Below are 19458 nucleotides of genomic sequence, written 5' to 3'. Positions count from 1 at the left end.
ACACACACACACACACACACACACACACACACACACACACACACACACACGATCCCCCTTTTAGATTTCTAACCCAACATAGGATAAGCAATAACCACGCCCTGTGGCGCTGGGATTGGCCAGGAGCAACACTGGAGGGCGAGCAGCCCAGCGATTTCATGAACGAGCTCTTGAGAAGGACAGCGGGCTGCTGTGAGTGCCTTCTGCCCGCTGCTGCCTAGCTGTTCCTGTGTTTATTTTGATTTGTTCTGGTACACCGTCCTCGTCCATGTCTCCCTGTCATATCTATGATCGTTCCCGTTTTCCCCTCGGCTATTCAACACGTCCTCACCGCCCTCGCAAACTGATCGATCATTTCCTCATTCCTCCGATGATCAAACACATCTCTTGATTACTTTCTCCCGTTTTCTCCTGGCTGGCACAGAGGAAGGCGACTCCAGCTCGGCGTTTCAATGGCGTTTCTCCTCTCTGCACAAGGAAGCGTTACCCGTTCTCTGCTTTCCCTCTGCTCAATTTCAAAACAACAGCTGCGGTATGTGTTTGATCGCGTGCTGTCGGCTACCCTTTGAAGGCAGGGACCTGTGTCTGTGTGACAGGCTGGGCAAGTGTTTGCTGCAGGCGCTGCACCAATAAAAACAAAAACACGTCAAACACGTCCTTGGCGGGGAAGGCCATTGCTGATAACACGTCAAAGACGTCATTGGCGGTGAATGAGTTAAGAGAAACATGATGAAAAAAAAACATACAAAAACACAGGTTGGAACCCAATGTTTTTTTTTGTTGTAGGGAGGGAGGAATGTTAGGAATGATAGGGAGGGTTATTGTCCCTCTTCTCCTTTCTTCCTTGTTTCCTTTCCTAAACACTTGTGACTGGTTTTCATTGGGAAATGAGGTGTGGTTAAGCTGTGTGTCCATGTGATGTCATTGAGGTGCGCACGCAGCCACTGAAGCAGATTTATGAATGAACACTGCCCAGGTGTGCGCGCGGCAGATTTGAATGAATGCTCGAGACGCGACACCACGCCAGAGGACCGACACACTCACACACTTCTTTTTGGACCGATACACGTATTTATTGAGAACCAGCTGTTTGCTTTACATTGAGGATCCTTCCTAAAACAACTTAAACTGAACTGAAACGACAAAGACGGAGCTCGCTGCTCTGGAGAGCCAAGACGGTGCTGGCGAGGCCTTGTCAGAGGTCCGCTAACGTAGTCAGCTACTACATGACATCAATCTACTACTACGGTAAGCTGACCCACCTCTAGTCATTATTTCTCGTTTGGAAACCAGTCCTTTGTTTTGTCCATTTCTATCCCCTCTTTTCTGCTCTTTCACATACTCCAGGTTAGGACTAGCTTCGATAGCTAAAGGCTACAAACAACTCTAGTCCCCTAGACTGCTAGTCCGTAACACTACCTACAGTAAAAAAAAATGGCTGGCAGTGAATGTGTTAAATATGCAAATGAGCTCAACACTAGGCCTAATTGACTTGTCCAATAAGCCATAAAGTCACAAGTAAAACAGGGGCCAAATAACTAACACATTCATGTCTATTCAGTAAGTTATCCTATGCATAAACAAGATAAATTTGAAGTCACTTGCCACAAAAAGACTTATATTGACCTTAAGAATTGATTGCACAATCTTGCCTCCAGTTGCTTTCTAAATTATTATTTTTTATTTGTGAACAAGCCTAACCAGATAGAAATGTCTAGTTAGAAAGGAGATGGTGGGAGGTACGGTGTGGTGCAGTGGTAAGCACTATCGCCTCACAGCTCGAAGGTCGTGGGTTCGATTCCCACCTGGGACGATGTGAACGCTGAAGGAATGCGTGCCCGTCCGCATGTCCTCGAGTGCCCACCGCCCGGGTGGGGTCGTCAAAAGGGCCTTTCTGTGTGGAGTTTGCATGTTCTCCCCGTGCCTCCCGGGGGTTTCCTTCATATAGGAACCCCCTTCACAAAAACATGCAATATCCTGGTTGCTAATGTGGTTCCTCCTCTGGTCGTTAAGGGCGCCTGTTCAGAGGGAGGAGAACTGGTTGGAATAGCGTGAACCTCCCACGTGCTATGTCCTACCGGTGAAGCTTCCTCTGGCAGGTGAAAAGAAGCGGCTGGCTGACTGCCCATGTCTCGGAGGAAGCATGGAGCCAGTCTCGGCTCTCCCCAGATCGGCAGAGGATGGAGTAGCAACCAGGATTGAGAAATCAAGTGAGCACTAATGGGGGATAAAATGGGATAAAAAATCGTGAAAAAAAAAAAAAAGGAGTTGGTAACTTAAAATGTTCCGATAGGGTTTCTAGCCTAGATATTGCTGTTGCTAGCTTCTCATTTGCCCCTTTCGGAACTGCTAACATAGCTTACGCTACTACGCAGTCCCTTATTAGTACACCGCCGATGTAGCAGAAACAGGTGCTCCGTCTGCAAAATTGTTCTAACTACTCGATAAAGTTTCGCAAATGAAATTTCAAATGTACTTACGGGCGGAAAAGGGTTGTGTGAACCTCCGCGGATGATGTAGAAACACTAGCGACACTAATAAACATGTTTAATCCCTCACTGAACCCCAGGTCTAATTTCTTCAAAATGAATCAGCTAGAAACACTCGTCTTCTTCTGCGCTGCTGTCATGGGTGGTGCGCAAAGCAACCATAGCGCTCGCTATCACTTCCGGCCCCTGGCGGCCGGAAGTGGCACTTTTGTAGTCTTTTGTAGTTTTTTGTAATTATCGCTGGACGATAAACAATGGAAAATAGGGGAAGCTATTAACAAAATTACTGTAATAATCACATGGCTGGCTGTATGTTACTTTTTTTTAATAGCTGAATTGGAGACATGTACTACCGGCCCCACAATATTTTTAAAAAACATTAATAGAAACACATGACATTAAAAACATTGGCAAAGTCATGACAGATTGTAGAGTTTAGTTACTTTACAACAATATTATTCAAGTAGTACTTCAAAGTAATCATCAGTAGGGAAATAGTAGTAAAAATCAGGCTTATTACCTTGTCCATTAAATTTCCAAAAAGACCAAAGCAGGCACTTTTCCCATATCCAGTTGGCAGGACAGCAAATACATTTTTGCGGTATACCAATGCTTTTAAAATTGCCTTTTGTTCCACTTTTAATGGAAAAGGTGACACCTCTTCAATTAACCTGTCGACATCCATTCTCACGTGGTGAGGGCTTCTGACTTCATGTGTAATGTGATTGATATAGCGGTTCCGACCGCCAGGGGCCGGAAGTGATAGCGAGCGCTATGTTTCTTTTTTGTTTTTTTTGTTTTGTTTTTTTTAACCATTGACTTTTAATTTACAACTGTAAGGCAATCATCACAAGTGTATACAACTTCGACAAGCATGAACAGACACAAGGCAGCACATTCACACATAATACAGGACAGACAGGGGGAAACACGAAAAAAAACAAAAAATAAAAACAATTTAAAATAAATAAAACATAAGATGGCTAGAGACTTGTTAAAGATAAATAGAGGTCTTTGGTAAAATTCGATTTAATAAATTTCAGGGACTTCATGTAGAGTTGGGTTTCATTAAAGTAGCAGGTAAAGATGGGTGGAGTTTTGATATATTTGCCCTTATGAATAAAGAATTTAGCTAAGATTAGTAACACATTGATCATTAGGTCCAATTTTTTGTCTTCTAATATTACACCAAAAACAATACTATTATAATCAAGAACAGGCATTACTGTGTTTTTTCCATGTAACCAATCGATGAATTATTTCCAGAACAGTTGGGTGTGAGAACATGAAACAAAAAGATGCTCAGTTGTTTCAATATCACCTTTACAGAATATACACTCATTGCTCTCAAATCCAAATCTTAATCTTCAAAATTCACTGGAAGGGTAGAAGTCATTCATTATTTTGTAGTGAATTTCTTTTGTTTTGGGTGGAACTGGATATTTGAAGAATTTTGTTCTCAATCTACATACTGCTGGTTTGTCAAAAATATTCAAAATATTATTTCTACAAGAACAGGCAGTGTATAAATCATTTGTTAGAATAGACCTTGTGAATTGGTTTGAGCACCTTTTATCAAGAAAATGTATTCCATTGATAAAAAGAGTGCTGAGATGAGAACACAACAGAATCTAGCTGTGGCCGGACTGGATAATGATTTAAGCGATGTTCTGTTGAATCCTTTCGTTTTTATTTTAATTTGTTCTTTGCAATTGCTGCATGTATGCTCCGACATCGCGAACACGAAGCCTGCCTGCGCTTCCAAAACTCTTCTGCGCGCATCTTACAAAAAACTACAAAAGACTACAAAAGTGCCACTTCCGGCCGCCAGGGGCCGGAAGTGATAGCGAGCGCTATGGTTGCTTTGCGCACCACCCATGACAGCAGCGCAGAAGAAGACGAGTGTTTCTAGCTGATTCATTTTGAAGAAATTAGACCTGGGGTTCAGTGAGGGATTAAACATGTTTATTAGTGTCGCTAGTGTTTCTACATCATCCGCGGAGGTTCACACAACCCTTTTCCGCCCGTAAGTACATTTGAAATTTCATTTGCGAAACTTTATCGAGTAGTTAGAACAATTTTGCAGACGGAGCACCTGTTTCTGCTACATCGGCGGTGTACTAATAAGGGACTGCGTAGTAGCGTAAGCTATGTTAGCAGTTCCGAAAGGGGCAAGCTTCTCATAACACTGCAAAGCTACTTTACAAACGGTGGAAGTCTGACGTGTGGCCCGCCTGGTCTGAAATACTTACTTACTACAAAAACAGAAGCAGTTTTGGTGTCTGGCAAAATTATTTAAAGAGCTGGAATGTCTGGAAAGTGTGTCTATCTGGTTTTTCCATCTGTCTTCTGTGTGAGAGTGAATCGTTTAGTTGGTAAGAATGACTTCTGCCTGTTATCTCGTAATCTTACCAACAATACCAATTATTTGTAAATCTACCAGCCCAAAATGTAATCTCACCACGTTACTAATGACTAAGATGGCTATTCTGACTTTCTGTCATGTCATTAGGTTAGGCTTGTTCGCAAATAAAAAATAATAATTTAGAAAGCAACTGGAGGCAAGATTGTGCAATCAATTCTTAAGGTCAATATAAGTCTTTTTGTGGCAAGTGACCCAGGTAAGTGTGGCAAGTGACTTCAAATTTATCTTGTTTATGCATAGGTTAACTTACTGAATAGACATGAATGTGTTAGTTATTTGGCCCCTGTTTTACTTGTGACTTAATGGCTTATTGGACAAGTCAATTAGGCCTAGTGTTGAGCTCATTTGCATATTTAAAATAGATTTTTCCAAGAAACTTGTAAAACAAAAAAGTTCCTTTTCATGTATACTTTCACTGTGTGAGGTTTGATTGTGATAGGCTTCATTTCCTTTACTCCTATGCGGGTATATTTTGGGTAGCCTATATTCTAATAGTGTATAGCTCATTTGCATATTCAAATACATTTTCAAAGAAACTTGTAATACAATTTTTTTTACTTTTCATGGATACTTTCATTGTATAAAGTTTTATTTTGATAGGAGTAAAGGAAAAAAATAGCCCCATTGGGGTGTATTGTTGTCTGGCCTACTGGCACACATCTTGGATTGATGAGAATTAAACATATTTCCTCAACTAGGATTTCTTAGGACTTTTAGTATGTTGTTCTGGACACCTCATAGAAATGATCTAAGCTGCAAAAAAATCTTTTACAATTACTTCTATTTTTGGCTCCAAAATGAGTTACTTTGCCTGGACTATAAAGACTTTTATGTTTACCGTCGCTTTTAACTGCTGACAGCTACTATGCAAACCCAATGAGTCCTCTATAAGTTTGAGCTCTTTCTGCAACTGCTGCGCCTGTTGCTTATTGCACTTTTTATACTCTTTTTTTTTTAAGTTTTGTTGTGATGCTTTTAAATGTCCATTTTATTTCTTCTTTTCGTTTATTTTCCTGTCAACCATTTTATGTGCTTAATGAAGTTGCTTAATGCACTTTTTATACTCTTTTTTTTTTTTTTTAAGTTTTGTTGTGATGCTTTTAAATGTCCATTTTACTCTCTTCTTTTCTTTTCTTTTCCTGTCAACCATTTTATGTGAAGCACTTTGAATTGCCTCTGTGTATGAAATGTGCTATACAAATAAACTTGACTTGACTTAATCCAGAACCTGACTTCAACTCTACAGCGCTGTGAACCTGACTTCAACTCTACAGCGCTGCTTAATCCAGAACCTGACTTCAACTCTACAGTAGAGGTCTTCACGGGTCCAAAATCACAGACCCGGACCCTAATGGACCTGGGGAATTTGTGCCCGAACCCGTAATGGACCCGTCTGTTATTACAAATCTGAGACCCGGCCCCGTTCAGATCCGAGAAATACCGAGGCAGAGACTAGTGGTGTCGACGTCAAAGTTGCTTGTTAACTGCTACAAGTTGTATATCAAATGAAACTTTGTGCATCTTTATTAACACATTCACTGCCAGACGTTTTTTTTTTTACTGTAGTTAGCTTCTGCCAGAGGGGTTTTTTGAGGATTCTGGCTCATCTTTCAAGACCCGAGGATTCTTTTCTGCTAAGATTTTGTGAACACACAATATCTCAAAAGAACTAATAGAATGTGTGCTTTCTCTGTCTAAAAGAGTTAGTTTGTAGAGTTAGTAGTTATGTAAGCATTAGCAGTTGAATACAGCATGGTTTCAGCGTCAGAAAAATTATTCAGAGATAAACGGCTTTTTGTGAAATTCGATAGAACAGTCACTTTAACCATTCATTTTTGGCATCAGTAAGACGTCAGACATCTAAACAATAGTTTTGAACAGTAATTTCCTCCATAACAGCAGGAAACCCCCCTCTGCTTCCAACTCCTCCCTCCGTGGGCGTTCTTCTTGGCTGCAGCGGCCGTCACAAGCTTGTCACCAGTCTCACTGCTTTGCTGCCGCTGCTGCCTGTCTGCGCGGCCGCTGTTTGAGGAAGTCTGGATGGACTCGCTCGCTTCTTGGAGTTTTGGTTGAGAGCTTTGATGAAGCTTTTGCGATTCTGGTCATATTTATGCTGCGTGTTTCAAAGTGTGTTCCACCTGTAATCTATTATGCAAATTTGCAATCCCGCATCGCCAGCAATCAGCGCGAAAACGAAAGCGTTTTCCCCCATCCATTTTCATGAGAATGGCTGCTTTTTGCTTGCCTTCCTCTAGTCAGGAGAGCACTGTCGCCACTTAGTGGGTCGGTGGAATGGGTTGTAAACGTTCGGTGGCTCCAATAATTATATAAGAGATGTAAAAGGGTTAGATGCACATCCCACGGTCAAAAAAAAAAAAATCATTTTTTTGACGGAGTAATACGTCAGTGGCAGTCAACCGTTGGATTTTTTTTGACGGAGTAATACGTCGTTGGCAGTGAACGTGTTAACTAACGTTATAGCATTCTTCCCTGGTTGATGCTGCCTAACGCTAGTTAGATAGTACAGTGGCAGTCTCTCTATGCTACTGCCGTTCCTTGCCCAAAAACACACACAACAGCGCTTGAAACAATCACATACATGTTGTGACTTATGCGATCATCGAATAATAATCCAAAAGTACGGGAAACAGTCATCTTCAATTCAATCCATAGCGAGAGGAGCCAGCAAGAGAGTTACCTCTCTGCAATGAAAATCACTTCCTCGTTTGACTGAGGCGCATGTGTGCGCATGTGTACGCATGTGGTCACATGCGCCTCATGTAAACGAGGAAGTAATTTTCATTGCAGATGGGAACGCTCTTTGCTAGTTATGTTCTCTATGGATTTACTTGCAGTTTGTGACAACAAGCCTCACGTGTGCTGTTTTGATGCGTTTCTCTCATGATCAGCGCTGATCGCCGGGTCCACTCGGGTCTTATTGGACCCGGCATTTCACTGTCAGAGCCCCGAGACCCGTGACAATTGCTACCGGAACCGACCCAGACCCGGAGGCACTTCTTTTGAATGGACCCAGACCCGGCCGAGTCCGGGTCGGAACCTCGGGTATTCGGGGGGTCGGGCATACCCGAAGACCTCTACTCTACAGTGCTGTGAACCTGACTTCAACTCTACAGTGCTGTGAACCTTACTTCAACTCTACAGTGCTGCTTAATCCAGAACCTGACTTCAACTCTACAGTGCTGCTTAATCCAGAACCTGACTTCAACTCTACAGTGCTGCTTAATCCAGAACCTGACTTCAACTCTACAGTGCTGCTTAATCCAGAACCTGACTTCAACTCTACAGCGCTGCTTAATCCAGAACCTGACTTCAACTCTACAGCGCTGCTTAATCCAGAACCTGACTTCTGGGAACTATTGTGAGGTAAAAAATTTAATAAAATGAGGAGAGTCTCACCGCTCAGAGTTTGCTCTACCTGCTCCCTCCTTCTCTCCTCGAAGTCCAGCGCCTCCTGAAGCTTCCTCTTGGCCTTCTTCTCCTTCTTCAGCCTCCTCTGGATACACACTGAGAGGAGAGGAGAGAGGAGAGGAATCCTCTTCAGAATCAGAACATACAATTGTCCTCAAACAACAGACAGACATGTACTGTATATATAAATTCAACAAGAGAAAGAAAAATGACAACAAAAAACAAAAACATAGGTCATGTGTATCATGTTACAATAAATACAGGCATTAAATTAAAAATATTTTCATATTTTTAACTGTTTCACTGTACTGAGACCAAATAAAATTCCAATATATTGTCCGAATTTTACTTTGAATTGTTATATATCACAGTTTTAGTGTGATTGCGATCAGAATGCTTGATTTTGCAGCGGCTTTCTAGTTTCATACCAGTTTAATCAATCTCGCTTTGAAAATGGCTCCACTACAGCCTCTGAAACACAGTCATGTCGGAAGTGGATGTGTCTTGCAAAAAGCACACTTATCAGTCAGAGGCCAAAAGGGCACCACTGCCGTGAAATAACATACATCTTTAACATTTCTCAACACAAAACAAAAAAGTGTCCTTGATAACTCGGCAATACGAGCGGATAATGATGGAGGATAACTGATGTTTTGGGTAACAAGTAGGCCACGGTCTTTAAAAAAAAATACAGATTATGAAAGTGCAGATCATCCTGTCACTCGCCATGTGACGCGTCATGCTAGATGCTAACCAGCTACGTTAGGTCCATGGATGTATTAAAAGAACTGGATAGGGGATGCGCCACGCCCACCCATGCATTCGGACAGAGGCGAAGTGCGCATGTGTGCCATGACGTATTCCATGACGTCTCCCACCACTCCCACCCATGGATGTATTAAAAGAAGGAAATACACCCGTATACGGCTGTTAGTGGCTTCTGAAGAAAAAATTACCACATAAAAAATTATTTGATAATTAAAAGAGTCGTTTTATACTTTGAGTGACACCCCGAAAAAAATCCCCTGGGTTTAACAGCTGCCGGGGTCCCCATGCAAGTGGATGGGAATTTTCCTTTCTGGGCTGCATGGCGTCACGTGACTTGCAATACAGAGCTTCGCCACCATGTTCAAATGGCTTCACAGCCCAGCGCTATTCCTGGGGGCTTGGTTAGGTCAGAGAGGGAGAGGGGCGGCCATGTTTGATTTAGGAAACCCGACAAACTGACCTCACATCAGACTGCAGCAGCACGTTAGCTAAGGCTTTGGCTGTGAGTTTAAACAGGAAGATATCTTTATTGAGAAATTAACACATCAGAATTAACTGACTAAAGTGTGACTGGAAATCAGGATCCCAATACATCAAAACTCAGGTAAGATTATTATTCGTCTTGTCTGCGTGATGCTTGACGGGATGAAAATACTATTTTATCGTTCTATTTCACTCTGAACTGCACTAGCTTATCATATCACTGTTTTGGTTTGTATGTTCACTCCACTGTCTGTCTACTTCATGTGAAGTCTCCAAATTGCACTCTGATATTTACTGGATTTCTTTGCAATGTTTTTTCTTCTTAAAGATACAATATGTAGGATTTGGCATTATATTATTATAAAATAACTAAAAAGTAGACACCTACACCTATATCATACATAAAATTGCCAGTGGCATCTTTCTGTCTCTCTGCGATTTTGGTCACGTTGTGTCACTACTGATCACTCACTGACATCATCAGTGATGCGAAGTTGAGCAATTGTGCGCTGAGTGATGTTACTCGAGCACTCCATGATGTGATCAGTGATGGTCACTCAAGCAATTGTGATGTCATCAGTGACTGATGTCATCAGTGATGCAAAGTTTGGCAATTGTGTGCTGTGCATGCCAATAGAGCAGGCGAGGCCGAGCTGCAGGGCGGGCGAGCCCGCATAGGCGTAGCGCGTGAGATTTCTAGTTTTTATATATAATATATATATAATGAGTTGTCTCCTTACATTATCCCAAATGCCTGACATTACTTCCAGTTGAGTGACATCACTTCCATCACAAAATCTTCAACATACCAACCTCCACCTAGCCAATTTTAAGTCCGATGCTTTAGACTTAACTAAGCCTTAGATTTTAGTCGATGGAAATCTTAGGGTATTTAGTCAACTAAAACGATCTGCCTGTCTCACCTCTGGTGTGCAACTCAGAGCTCAGCTGTCTCTGCAGAGCCTGTCTCACGTCTCTCTCTCTGTCCAGCTCCAGCTTTAACTCTTTCCTCTCCAGCTGGTTCTGTTTGTCCTGAGAGCGAGCGCTCTCTACTGCCACCTTCAGGAGGCCCTGACACACACACACACACAGACACAGGATTAAAACAGGATTTAAAACATTTTGATCAGACCGTAATTTTTCCTGGTTACATGCTGTACTAGGAAACAGGAAACAATAAAACAAGTTATTTTTCTGTTGTTTATTTGTTTGTCTTCCTCACCTGTATATTAGTGAGCAGCGTCTCCATGGATGACAGACCCTCGGCCAATAGGAATGGAGCGAAGGCGGGGCTGGCGTGGTTGAATGACAGCGGCTGTGAGGTGAGTGGCATCTTCTCATAGGCCGGTTTCAGGAGTGGTAGAGGCAACACGGTATCGTCTGGAAAGAAAAGTGAGCGGAAAAAAGTCCTTTTGTCCTTTGATCTTCTTAACGACCAGCTGCACTGTTGAGAGCTGCTGGCATACATTGGTGATGTTTGGTTGTTGAATGAATTCGTTCATCATACAGTAGCCTACACTATAACCTACACATGACAATATTCATTTAGGCTACTAATAGGAGGAGCTGGGTGGAAATGTATTTTGAGGCTACAACTCGAACTGTGCTGAGATGGGATTAGTTTCACCTGACTTAATTTCTTTCTTTGTTTTTCTTTGTTTCTTTTTCTTTATTTTCTTTATTTCTTTCCTTCTTCCTTTCCTTTTTCAAGTCAAGTCAAGTGAAGTTTATTTGTAAAGCCCTAATTCACAAGCATGTCTCAGAGGGCTTCACAGAAAATATGTCCAGCTAAATCTAGCTGACACAACAGTAGCAATTACAGTAATAATAATAACACATTGAACAATCATATGATGGAGACAGGGGAGAGAATAGGAGAAAAGGGCGGTGGAATGTGGAGGAAGAGAGATCAGGGAGATGTTTTAGAATAGAATGGGTGCCATGCTTTAGGGTAGAATGGGTGCCATGCTTTAGAATAGTTGGGGGAGGAGAGATCAGGAAAGGGAGGAGGTGGGGAGGGAGCAGGGGAGGGAGAGCAGGGGGAATGTGAGAGGAGAGAGCAGGAAAAGTGAGGAGGGAGGGAATGGGAAATGTGGGGGAGGAGAGAGCAGGGAAGGGGAGGAGGGAGGGAGAGCGGGGGGATGTGGGGGAGGAGAGAGCAGGGAAAGGGAGGAGGTGGGGAGGGAATGTGAAATGGGGGGAGGAGAGAGCAGGGAAGGAGCAGGGGAAGGGGGAAAGAGAAAGAGAATGGGTGCCATGCTTTAGAATAGAATGGGTGACATGCTTTAGAATAGTGGGGGAGGAGAGTTCCGGTAGGGGAGGAGGTAGGGAAGGAGCGCAGTGGGAGTATGAGAGAGAGAGCAGGAAAACTGAGGAGGAGGATGAGGTTTCTTTGTTTCTTTGTTTCTTTTCTTTCATTCTTTCCCTTTTCTTCCCTTCCTTTTTCTTTCTTTCTTTCTTTTTTTCTTTCTTTGCTTTCACTTTCTTTCTTTGTTTCTTTCCCTTTCTTTCTTCCTTCCTTTCTTGGGGAGAGACAGACAGAAAGATCTCCCACATTTAAGCGTCTGGCATACTCTTCATGCACGCGCTGGAGGCGGGGCTCCGCGGAGGGCGCGCGCACTCTGCGCGGGCCAAAACAGAACATAGTCAGTGCGCAGCTCGCTCCTCCCACCCCCCTCCTCCTGTGGAAGCTCCAGGGGAAAATGGCGGCGATTAGTGCCAGGCAGTCTGAATGAAATTGAATGTAACATTCCCAATTCTATGTATTAAATTAAAAAAAACTACCCTCAACATTTGGGAAGGCTAAGCCACACAACTAGTTCGTTATAATCTAACGTCATGCTTCGAAGGCGACTTTATGACGATGAGGACGGTGAGGACTCAATCACAGCAGATATCCGCTGATAGCCTACCACGGAGATCTCACAGGCACAGGCAGCAAAACCCGACGCGCTGATAGAAAAATCTCCATGGACGCGCCGCGCCGCGCTCAGGCCTCGCCCCCCGACACGCCCCGTGCGATGACGTCAAAATCGCCGCGCGAAGACTATGCCAAAGGCTTGAGTCTAGGACCTGACTTAGCTATGTACTGTATGTACTTCATTTAGGAGAGAATATCTGAACCGTTATAGACTTATGACCCCTTGGGATGTGTGCTAAAATCTCTATCCAGGACGAAAAACCTGAAAATGACCAAAGTGGCCCCACTACAGGTGAATAGGATTTCCCCCCTTTAAAGATATCCTCATGGATTTCTACCAGTTTAATCTTCACATTAAGATACATATTTTTGTATTACAGGTGAGACAGACAGACAGACATACTCTGTGTGTGTGTGTGTGTGTGTGTGTGTGTGTGTGTGTGTGTGTGTGTGTGTGTGTGTGTGTGTGTGCATGCGTGCATGCATGCATGCGTGCACGTGTGTGGCACAGCACCTGGGAATTGTTGGGCTACAGTGTACCATCTGCTCAGTCACACACACATACACACACACACATACACACACACCTTTTTCTTTCAAAATCTTTTTAATGTTGTTTTCTCGCTCTTCTATTTCACCATCTGTGGAATTAAGAACTACATACACACACACGTGCACGCACGTAGGTACACACACACACACATGCGTGCGCACGCACGCACACACACACACACACACTTAAATCAGTTATTTATGTAACAGTGTGTGTCAGTCTATGCAAAGTTTTAAAGCTGCAATGAACAAACAAATATTCTATAAAAAATGAATAAAAATTATATTCTATAGAGAGCCAAAGCCATGCCCTCTTCCAGGTTAGGCATCAGCACCAAGGGATTTAATCTGCCATTTATTTTTCCATAGACATTTCCATAATACTTTTAACCTTTATTTAACCAGGCAAATCAATTAAGAACAAATTCTTATTTACAATGACGGCCTGGCAAGAGACAAGGCCTCTTGAAGGGAGGGGGGGGGGGGGAGCTGAAAAATACTTAGTTTTACTTAAAGGCCCATTCCGTCAGTTCTGGCAAGAAATAAATGTGCACAAAGTGTTTTTCATTGGCAATGAGTGAATGCGCCTTGACGTAACTTAAAAATGGCGACCAGGGGCGTTTCTCTCCGACCAGCCGTTCAGAAGATATATGGAAAAACCGCAGTTTCGAAGGGGATAGCATCTCCCGCCACAGCTAGAGGATGTGACGTCTCGCGCGTTCACGAGCTTGTCTCTGGTCCTAGACGCTAACAGGAAATGGCTGAAGTAGCTTTTAACGTTACGTTCGTCGCTAGCTGCTAGCTAAAGGAAACAACAACACAGACTCCAGAAAAAGTCCAGACTAAATAAATATTTATCTAATGAAGCCCGTCTGGCCAGACAGCAGCAATGTGACCGACATCGGGGGGAAACTAGAGTCAGGACTGTGTTTTCGGTTCATGAAGGGAACTTGCTGCTTGTAGCTACTGTAACGTGGTTTTGACCAGATAACGTTAGCTGCTTGCTAATGGATTTTCAAGATTCAAGATGTTTACTGGCACTCCGTAGTACAAGTATCTGACCACCTGGTCAGAAACTCTGCTAACATTACCGTCTTGTGTGAAGTAATGCAACCCTAACGTTACTACTGTTATGCTTATGGTCATGGAACATTATTGTTTGACTGTAGTTAGCTGCGGTTGTGAGTCTGCCTATTAGAACCATAACGTTAGCTTGATGCTATACGCAGCTAACTAATAGATTTAGCTATATTTATAGAAATTACCACCAGCCCCACTAATAACGTTACTGTCTTGTGTTGATAATGAATCTAACAGTCGGAAATATGCCTAACGTTAGCCTACTGTCTGTTATGCTTACGGTACATTGTTTGACTGTTCAGTTTGGTCAACTCCAGGCATTACACGGTACCGTACATACAGGGGGAGCAGGCTATTTCCTGGCTTGTGCTAATGTGAGTATCCATTTCCCCGCAACCAGCAGGCTCTGGCTGCAGTGGGACTGCACATACTAGTAACGTTAGCTTGATGCTAATCGCGGCTAACTAATATTAATTTACATTTATAGAAATTACCACCAGCCCCACTAATAACGTTACCGTCTTGTGTGGATAATGAATTTAACAGTCGTAAATATGCCTAATGTTACTGTTATGCTTATGAAACATTGTTTGATTGTTCAGTTTAGTCAACTCCAGGCATTACACGGTACCGTACATACAGGGGGAGCAGGCTATTTCCTGGCTTGTGCTAACATGAGTATCCACTTCCCGCAGCCAGCAGGCTCTGACTGTAGTTAGCTGCAGTGGGACTGCACATACTAGTAACGTTAGCTTGATGCTAATCGCGGCTAACTAATATTAATTTACATTTATAGAAATGACCACCAGCCCCACTAATAACGTTACCGTCTTGTGTGGATAATGAATTTAACAGTCGTAAATATGCCTAACGTTACTGTTATGCTTATGAAACATTGTTTGATTGTTCAGTTTTACTTCGTTTCGAACTCAAGCTCTCACTAGTGCCTTAAACGCTGCAACGCAGCCCTATGGAAGACTGTTATTTTGCTCCAAAATTACTTTTCATTAAAACCTGACCACCCACCCGTAGGTGGCGTGGTACCCCCTGGGACTGACACGGATCCACGTGACTACGTCACGTCCTGCCAGTCCAGGGAATAATCACTTCCGCTTTCTTCCACCCGCTGTGAAGACGTGTTTTGTGAAAGCTCCGACGGTTAACAAGGAGTTATATTATATAGCTTTAGATACTAGGCTCGTTCCGGCTGACTTGCCCACCTCAAGAGGGTCGCGTGGACGGGATAAAGCAGGCTTCGGAGACCGACCCTGTACCCTTCACCCTGCGGCGTCGGAACAAGTCATCTAAAAAGCTAAGAGTATCTTCCTTAGTTAACTGTTTATTGCTACCGCCGTGTAGCTCTACTGCTATCGCCGTAGTGGTTATTGCTGCCGCTGTGTAGCTTTGCTTCGCTCCCCTGGCTGGGGCAGCGTTTTCGTTTGAGGGCCGATTTAGGTCCGCGCTCAAACTGTTAAGCTTTGCATACGTGCAAATAGCTTGTACCACGTAGCACAGGAACAAAGAGGCTAAGTAGCCCAGTTGTTGCAGATAGCTACCTTGGCACCCGTGCGGGTAGTTTTCGTGTGCTAGGTACTTTAGGCGCCGGCTTTAAAGCGTGCGCGTTAGATAGTTAGCTAGTTTGCTCAGTGCAGCTAGCTTGGACTACCTTGTAAACAGCTAGGTGCTGTATTAGCTGTGAGGCTACGCTGGCCGGTTACGACCAGCACAATTAATTTGATGTGTGCATGCAAGGCAGGAGCACGCCGCACAGGCGTTGCTGTGACCTACATAAATGTAGTGTAGCTTTACTGGCGTCTGGGATTTTAGCTGGGCGATTCGCTAGCTAGGTGAGCTCGCCCCGCACCTTGTGTGGGCCGCTTCTCTCAGTACTTACGCCATCTTAAGGCCCAATTATACTCCATTTTCATCCGTAACTAAGGGCGTCCGTTTCAAACGGTGTAATCGTCACTGTCCACATGCTTCCATGCGTCTTTCACGTTGGTATCATGTTAAGTAATACATCCACCACAGTAGAGAGTCAAATGCATGAGTGTGTGTGTGATTTCCTCCGTTTCATGCGTATCTGTAAGCTTTCAGATGACGGACAGAAAACGGACGAAATGAACGCAGAGTACGGACAGAGGGTCTGTCTGTCTCCGTCTTTAACGTTGAGTATAATTGGGCCTTTAGCCAGCTTGCTTGTCTGCTAAGTGTTGCTTGCCTCGTGCAATTAGCATCTACTAGATTGCAACTCCCTTTGAGGAGTTTCTTCTGAGATTGACTAGCTTCACGGGCCGCTGGCCTTTGCTTGCGGTCACGCTTGCTTCCCCGTGTTACTCAGGGTAGAGACGCGCTACACCGGCCTGTACGCAGGCTTGTGTTAGCGCACGCTTGTTTCAGTGCTTATGCTAGCTTAGCTAGTGGCTTCCACGTCTGTTCTCTCGGGTTAACAGGTTGTGGGTATTGGTGCCCCCCCTTCGGGATGGGCTATTGCCACTTACGTTACCATTGCACGCGCACGTTCGCTAGCCTCCGGGTTGCTTACTGTCTAGCCTGTGCTTCTCGCTAGCTTGCTTAAGCAGTACTCCCGCTAATAGGGTGCGCCCTGCGGGAGCTTGCTATTAGTGGTTAGCTTCCTGCTTCCTCTTGCTACTGAGCAGGGAAGGTCAGGGAGGGGATGGGCCGTGTGTAAAACTACTTGGCCGAGTATGAATCGGCACGTTAAGTGCGTGTTCGGCCTTGGGCACGAGCACGCTGCACAGGCGCCTTGAACCTTCGGTTTTGTCCGCAGCTAAGCTCTTTAGAGCTGACCAAGGTCCGCTCTCAAAGAAGTGTTAAAGCTAGCGTGCCTTGCATAGGTGCAGATAGCAATATTAGTACTGTTTAGCACAGAACGATAGCATTTTGCAGATAGCTGGCGTGCACCCGTGCAGTTAGTACCTGTGTGCTAAGTACATTGGGCGCGAGATACCGCCGCTACAATAGACATACTGCTCCTTGCTGGCGCTACGCGTCCAGCAGGGCGTACAGCTCGCCAAGGTCTGGGCTCAGTGCCAGCCTTTGGCTTGTAGCTCTAAGGACAAGCCCACCGCCCTTGGTGCCCAAGGCCCGGGGTGGTTGGGAGCTCTCCATGGGTCGCACTCCCTTGTTGGGCCGCCCCCTGCAAGTGCAGGGAGCCTGGCTGGGGGCACAGCGCACCTTGGTCCATGGCCACGGCCTGGCCTCGGTTGGCAGCAGGCAAGCCCACCGGTTGGCTCACCAAGGCTGGGCTTAGTTCCAGCCTGCGGCTTGTAGCTTTAGACCCACCGTCCTCGGTGCCCAAGGCCCGAGTTCGGTCGGGAGCTCGCCCAGGGTCTCATACCCAGCATCAAGGCTCGCCTTGGTCCATGGCTACGGCCTGGCCTCGGCTAGAGGCTCCTAGGACAGCCCACCATCAATGGCGCCAACAGCTCATTGCTGGTCGGGAGCTCGCCTGGGGGCCGCACTGTCGGACAAGTCCACGTGCGTCTCGAGAGAGAACGTTACCTCCGCAGTCCCCCCAGCCTGCGAAAGGCGCACGGCAGGGGGGGGGGGGGGGTTACTTCGATACAACAGCGCGTCAGTAGGCGGAGCTTGTGTAAGAAGTTCTCCCCCAGCATGCACAGCTTCTACGGAACTGTCCATGCGGCGGGGGGGCGTAGCCTCTCACGTCCCGCCCCCCCATCAGGGCACCGGATCGAAAGGTCCCGGGGCCCAGCAATATGCTCATGACTATATTTCAGGGATCATTTCTATAGTTTCTAACTTGAGAAATGTGTTTCTAAAAATGTTAAGTCTCGCTATCCACGATGATGAGACGGTGATACTTTTTTCTGAGCGCGAAGCTGGCAGAGAGACTTGATTCAGTTCATATGCTCTCTGCTTTTGATGACCGTTCACTGTCTCCTATGGGGACATTGAGGGAGAGAGTATGATCCGAGTGGTGGAACGGGTTCCGCTCCGTTGGCCACAAGAGACCATCTTGTCCAACAGGCTCGATGCCTGGGAGCATCTATGTTCCCCCGTCCCCATTACGGCGCACCCTCCAGAGGGGATACGCGCTACAGTTTGCCCACCCACGTTCGACGGGACCCCCGATCTGGCCGTGGAGGAGGAGGCCATGGACGGCTCCATGCGTCCAAAATTGGACCTTCGGCGTCTCAAAAACAAGACGCTGAGGAAGTCCCGTCCCGAATGCTCTCTTCCCCGCCTGTTCAAGTTGAGACAGGGGGATTTCTTACTTCCAGGGATCTGGAAGGTGCGGTCTTCCATGTCCACATGGTCAGGAGACACAGGAAATACCTGAGGTTCTCCTTCCTGGGGAAGGCTTACGAGTTCTGTGGCTTGCCATTCGGCATGTCTTTGAGCCCGCGAACCCTCACGGTGTGCGTGGAGGCAGCCGTGGCTCCCCTCCGCGCGAGGGGGATCCGTGTCTTCCTATATCTCAACGTCGTTCTCTTAGCGGCCGACTCGAGGGTCGGTGCCGCGGAACATACCAAGGTGGTGACCGATCACCGGCAAACCTTAGGGTTTTTGGTGAACCGGCAGAAGAGTTGCCTCGTCCCAGCGCAGGCGGCGACCTTCCTGGGGCTCGAGCTATACTTCCTGCGAGCCTTTCGCCAGAGCGACAGGCTCGCACGGTTCGGACAGCAAGCCAAGGACGTTAGGTCTGTGCCCTCGGTGTCAGTGCATCAGTGCACAGTGATGTTGGGCCTGATGGCCTCAGCACTGCATGTGCTTCCGCTAGGGAGGCTACACATGCTCTCGTGGTCCAAATATGGTTCTCAGGCTTCGCCTGGACTCGGCCGGGGACCGTCATCGCAGGGTTCCTCTGACAGGTCAGGCCTGGCGGGCGATGGCTATATGGGCGGACCCCCGTTACCTCTCGAGAGGTACTCGGTGGGGCCCTGTCCCGCTCAGGATGGTGATTCGCACAGACGCCTCCCTCTGGGGAGGGGGTGCGATTTGCGGGCATTTTTCGGCGAACGGCCGGTGGGAGGCTCAGGAGCTTCGCCACATAAACGTGCTAGAGCTGAAGGCGATTCGCCGGGCTCTGCCTCAGGACAAGCCCACCATCAATGGCGCCATGGGCCCATCGTTGGTTGGGAGCTCTCTTGGGGACCGCACTGCCGGACAAGTCCGCGTGCGGCCAGACTCGAAAGAGAACGTTGCCTCCGCAGTCCCCCCGGCATGCGGAGGCAACACTTCCAGCGGCTCACACATGGGCACCATGTGCTGATTCGCTCGGACAATAGGGCAGCGATCGCCCACCTGAACAAACAGGGCGGTGTGCG

General features: G+C 45.9%; 1 protein-coding gene across 1 annotated transcript in view; it reads right to left on the bottom strand.

Moving 5' to 3' along the window:
* The window catches only part of LOC310772925 (dachshund homolog 1-like), a gene marked incomplete at both ends in the record, with an annotated part of 121443 nt that overhangs the window by 3057 nt on the left and 98928 nt on the right, over positions 1–19458 (bottom strand). Inside the window, 3 exons of the mRNA XM_083632872.1 lie at positions 8332–8439; positions 10518–10665; positions 10817–10974. Coding sequence (XP_083488998.1) covers positions 8332–8439; positions 10518–10665; positions 10817–10974 — 414 coding nt within the window. The remainder of the gene's footprint in view (positions 1–8331; positions 8440–10517; positions 10666–10816; positions 10975–19458) is intronic.

Source organism: Poromitra crassiceps (genome assembly GCF_964638095.1).
Source record: "Poromitra crassiceps genome assembly, chromosome: 1".
Lineage (NCBI taxonomy): Eukaryota > Metazoa > Chordata > Actinopteri > Beryciformes > Melamphaidae > Poromitra > Poromitra crassiceps.
This window is presented reverse-complemented; position numbering and strand designations above follow the sequence as displayed.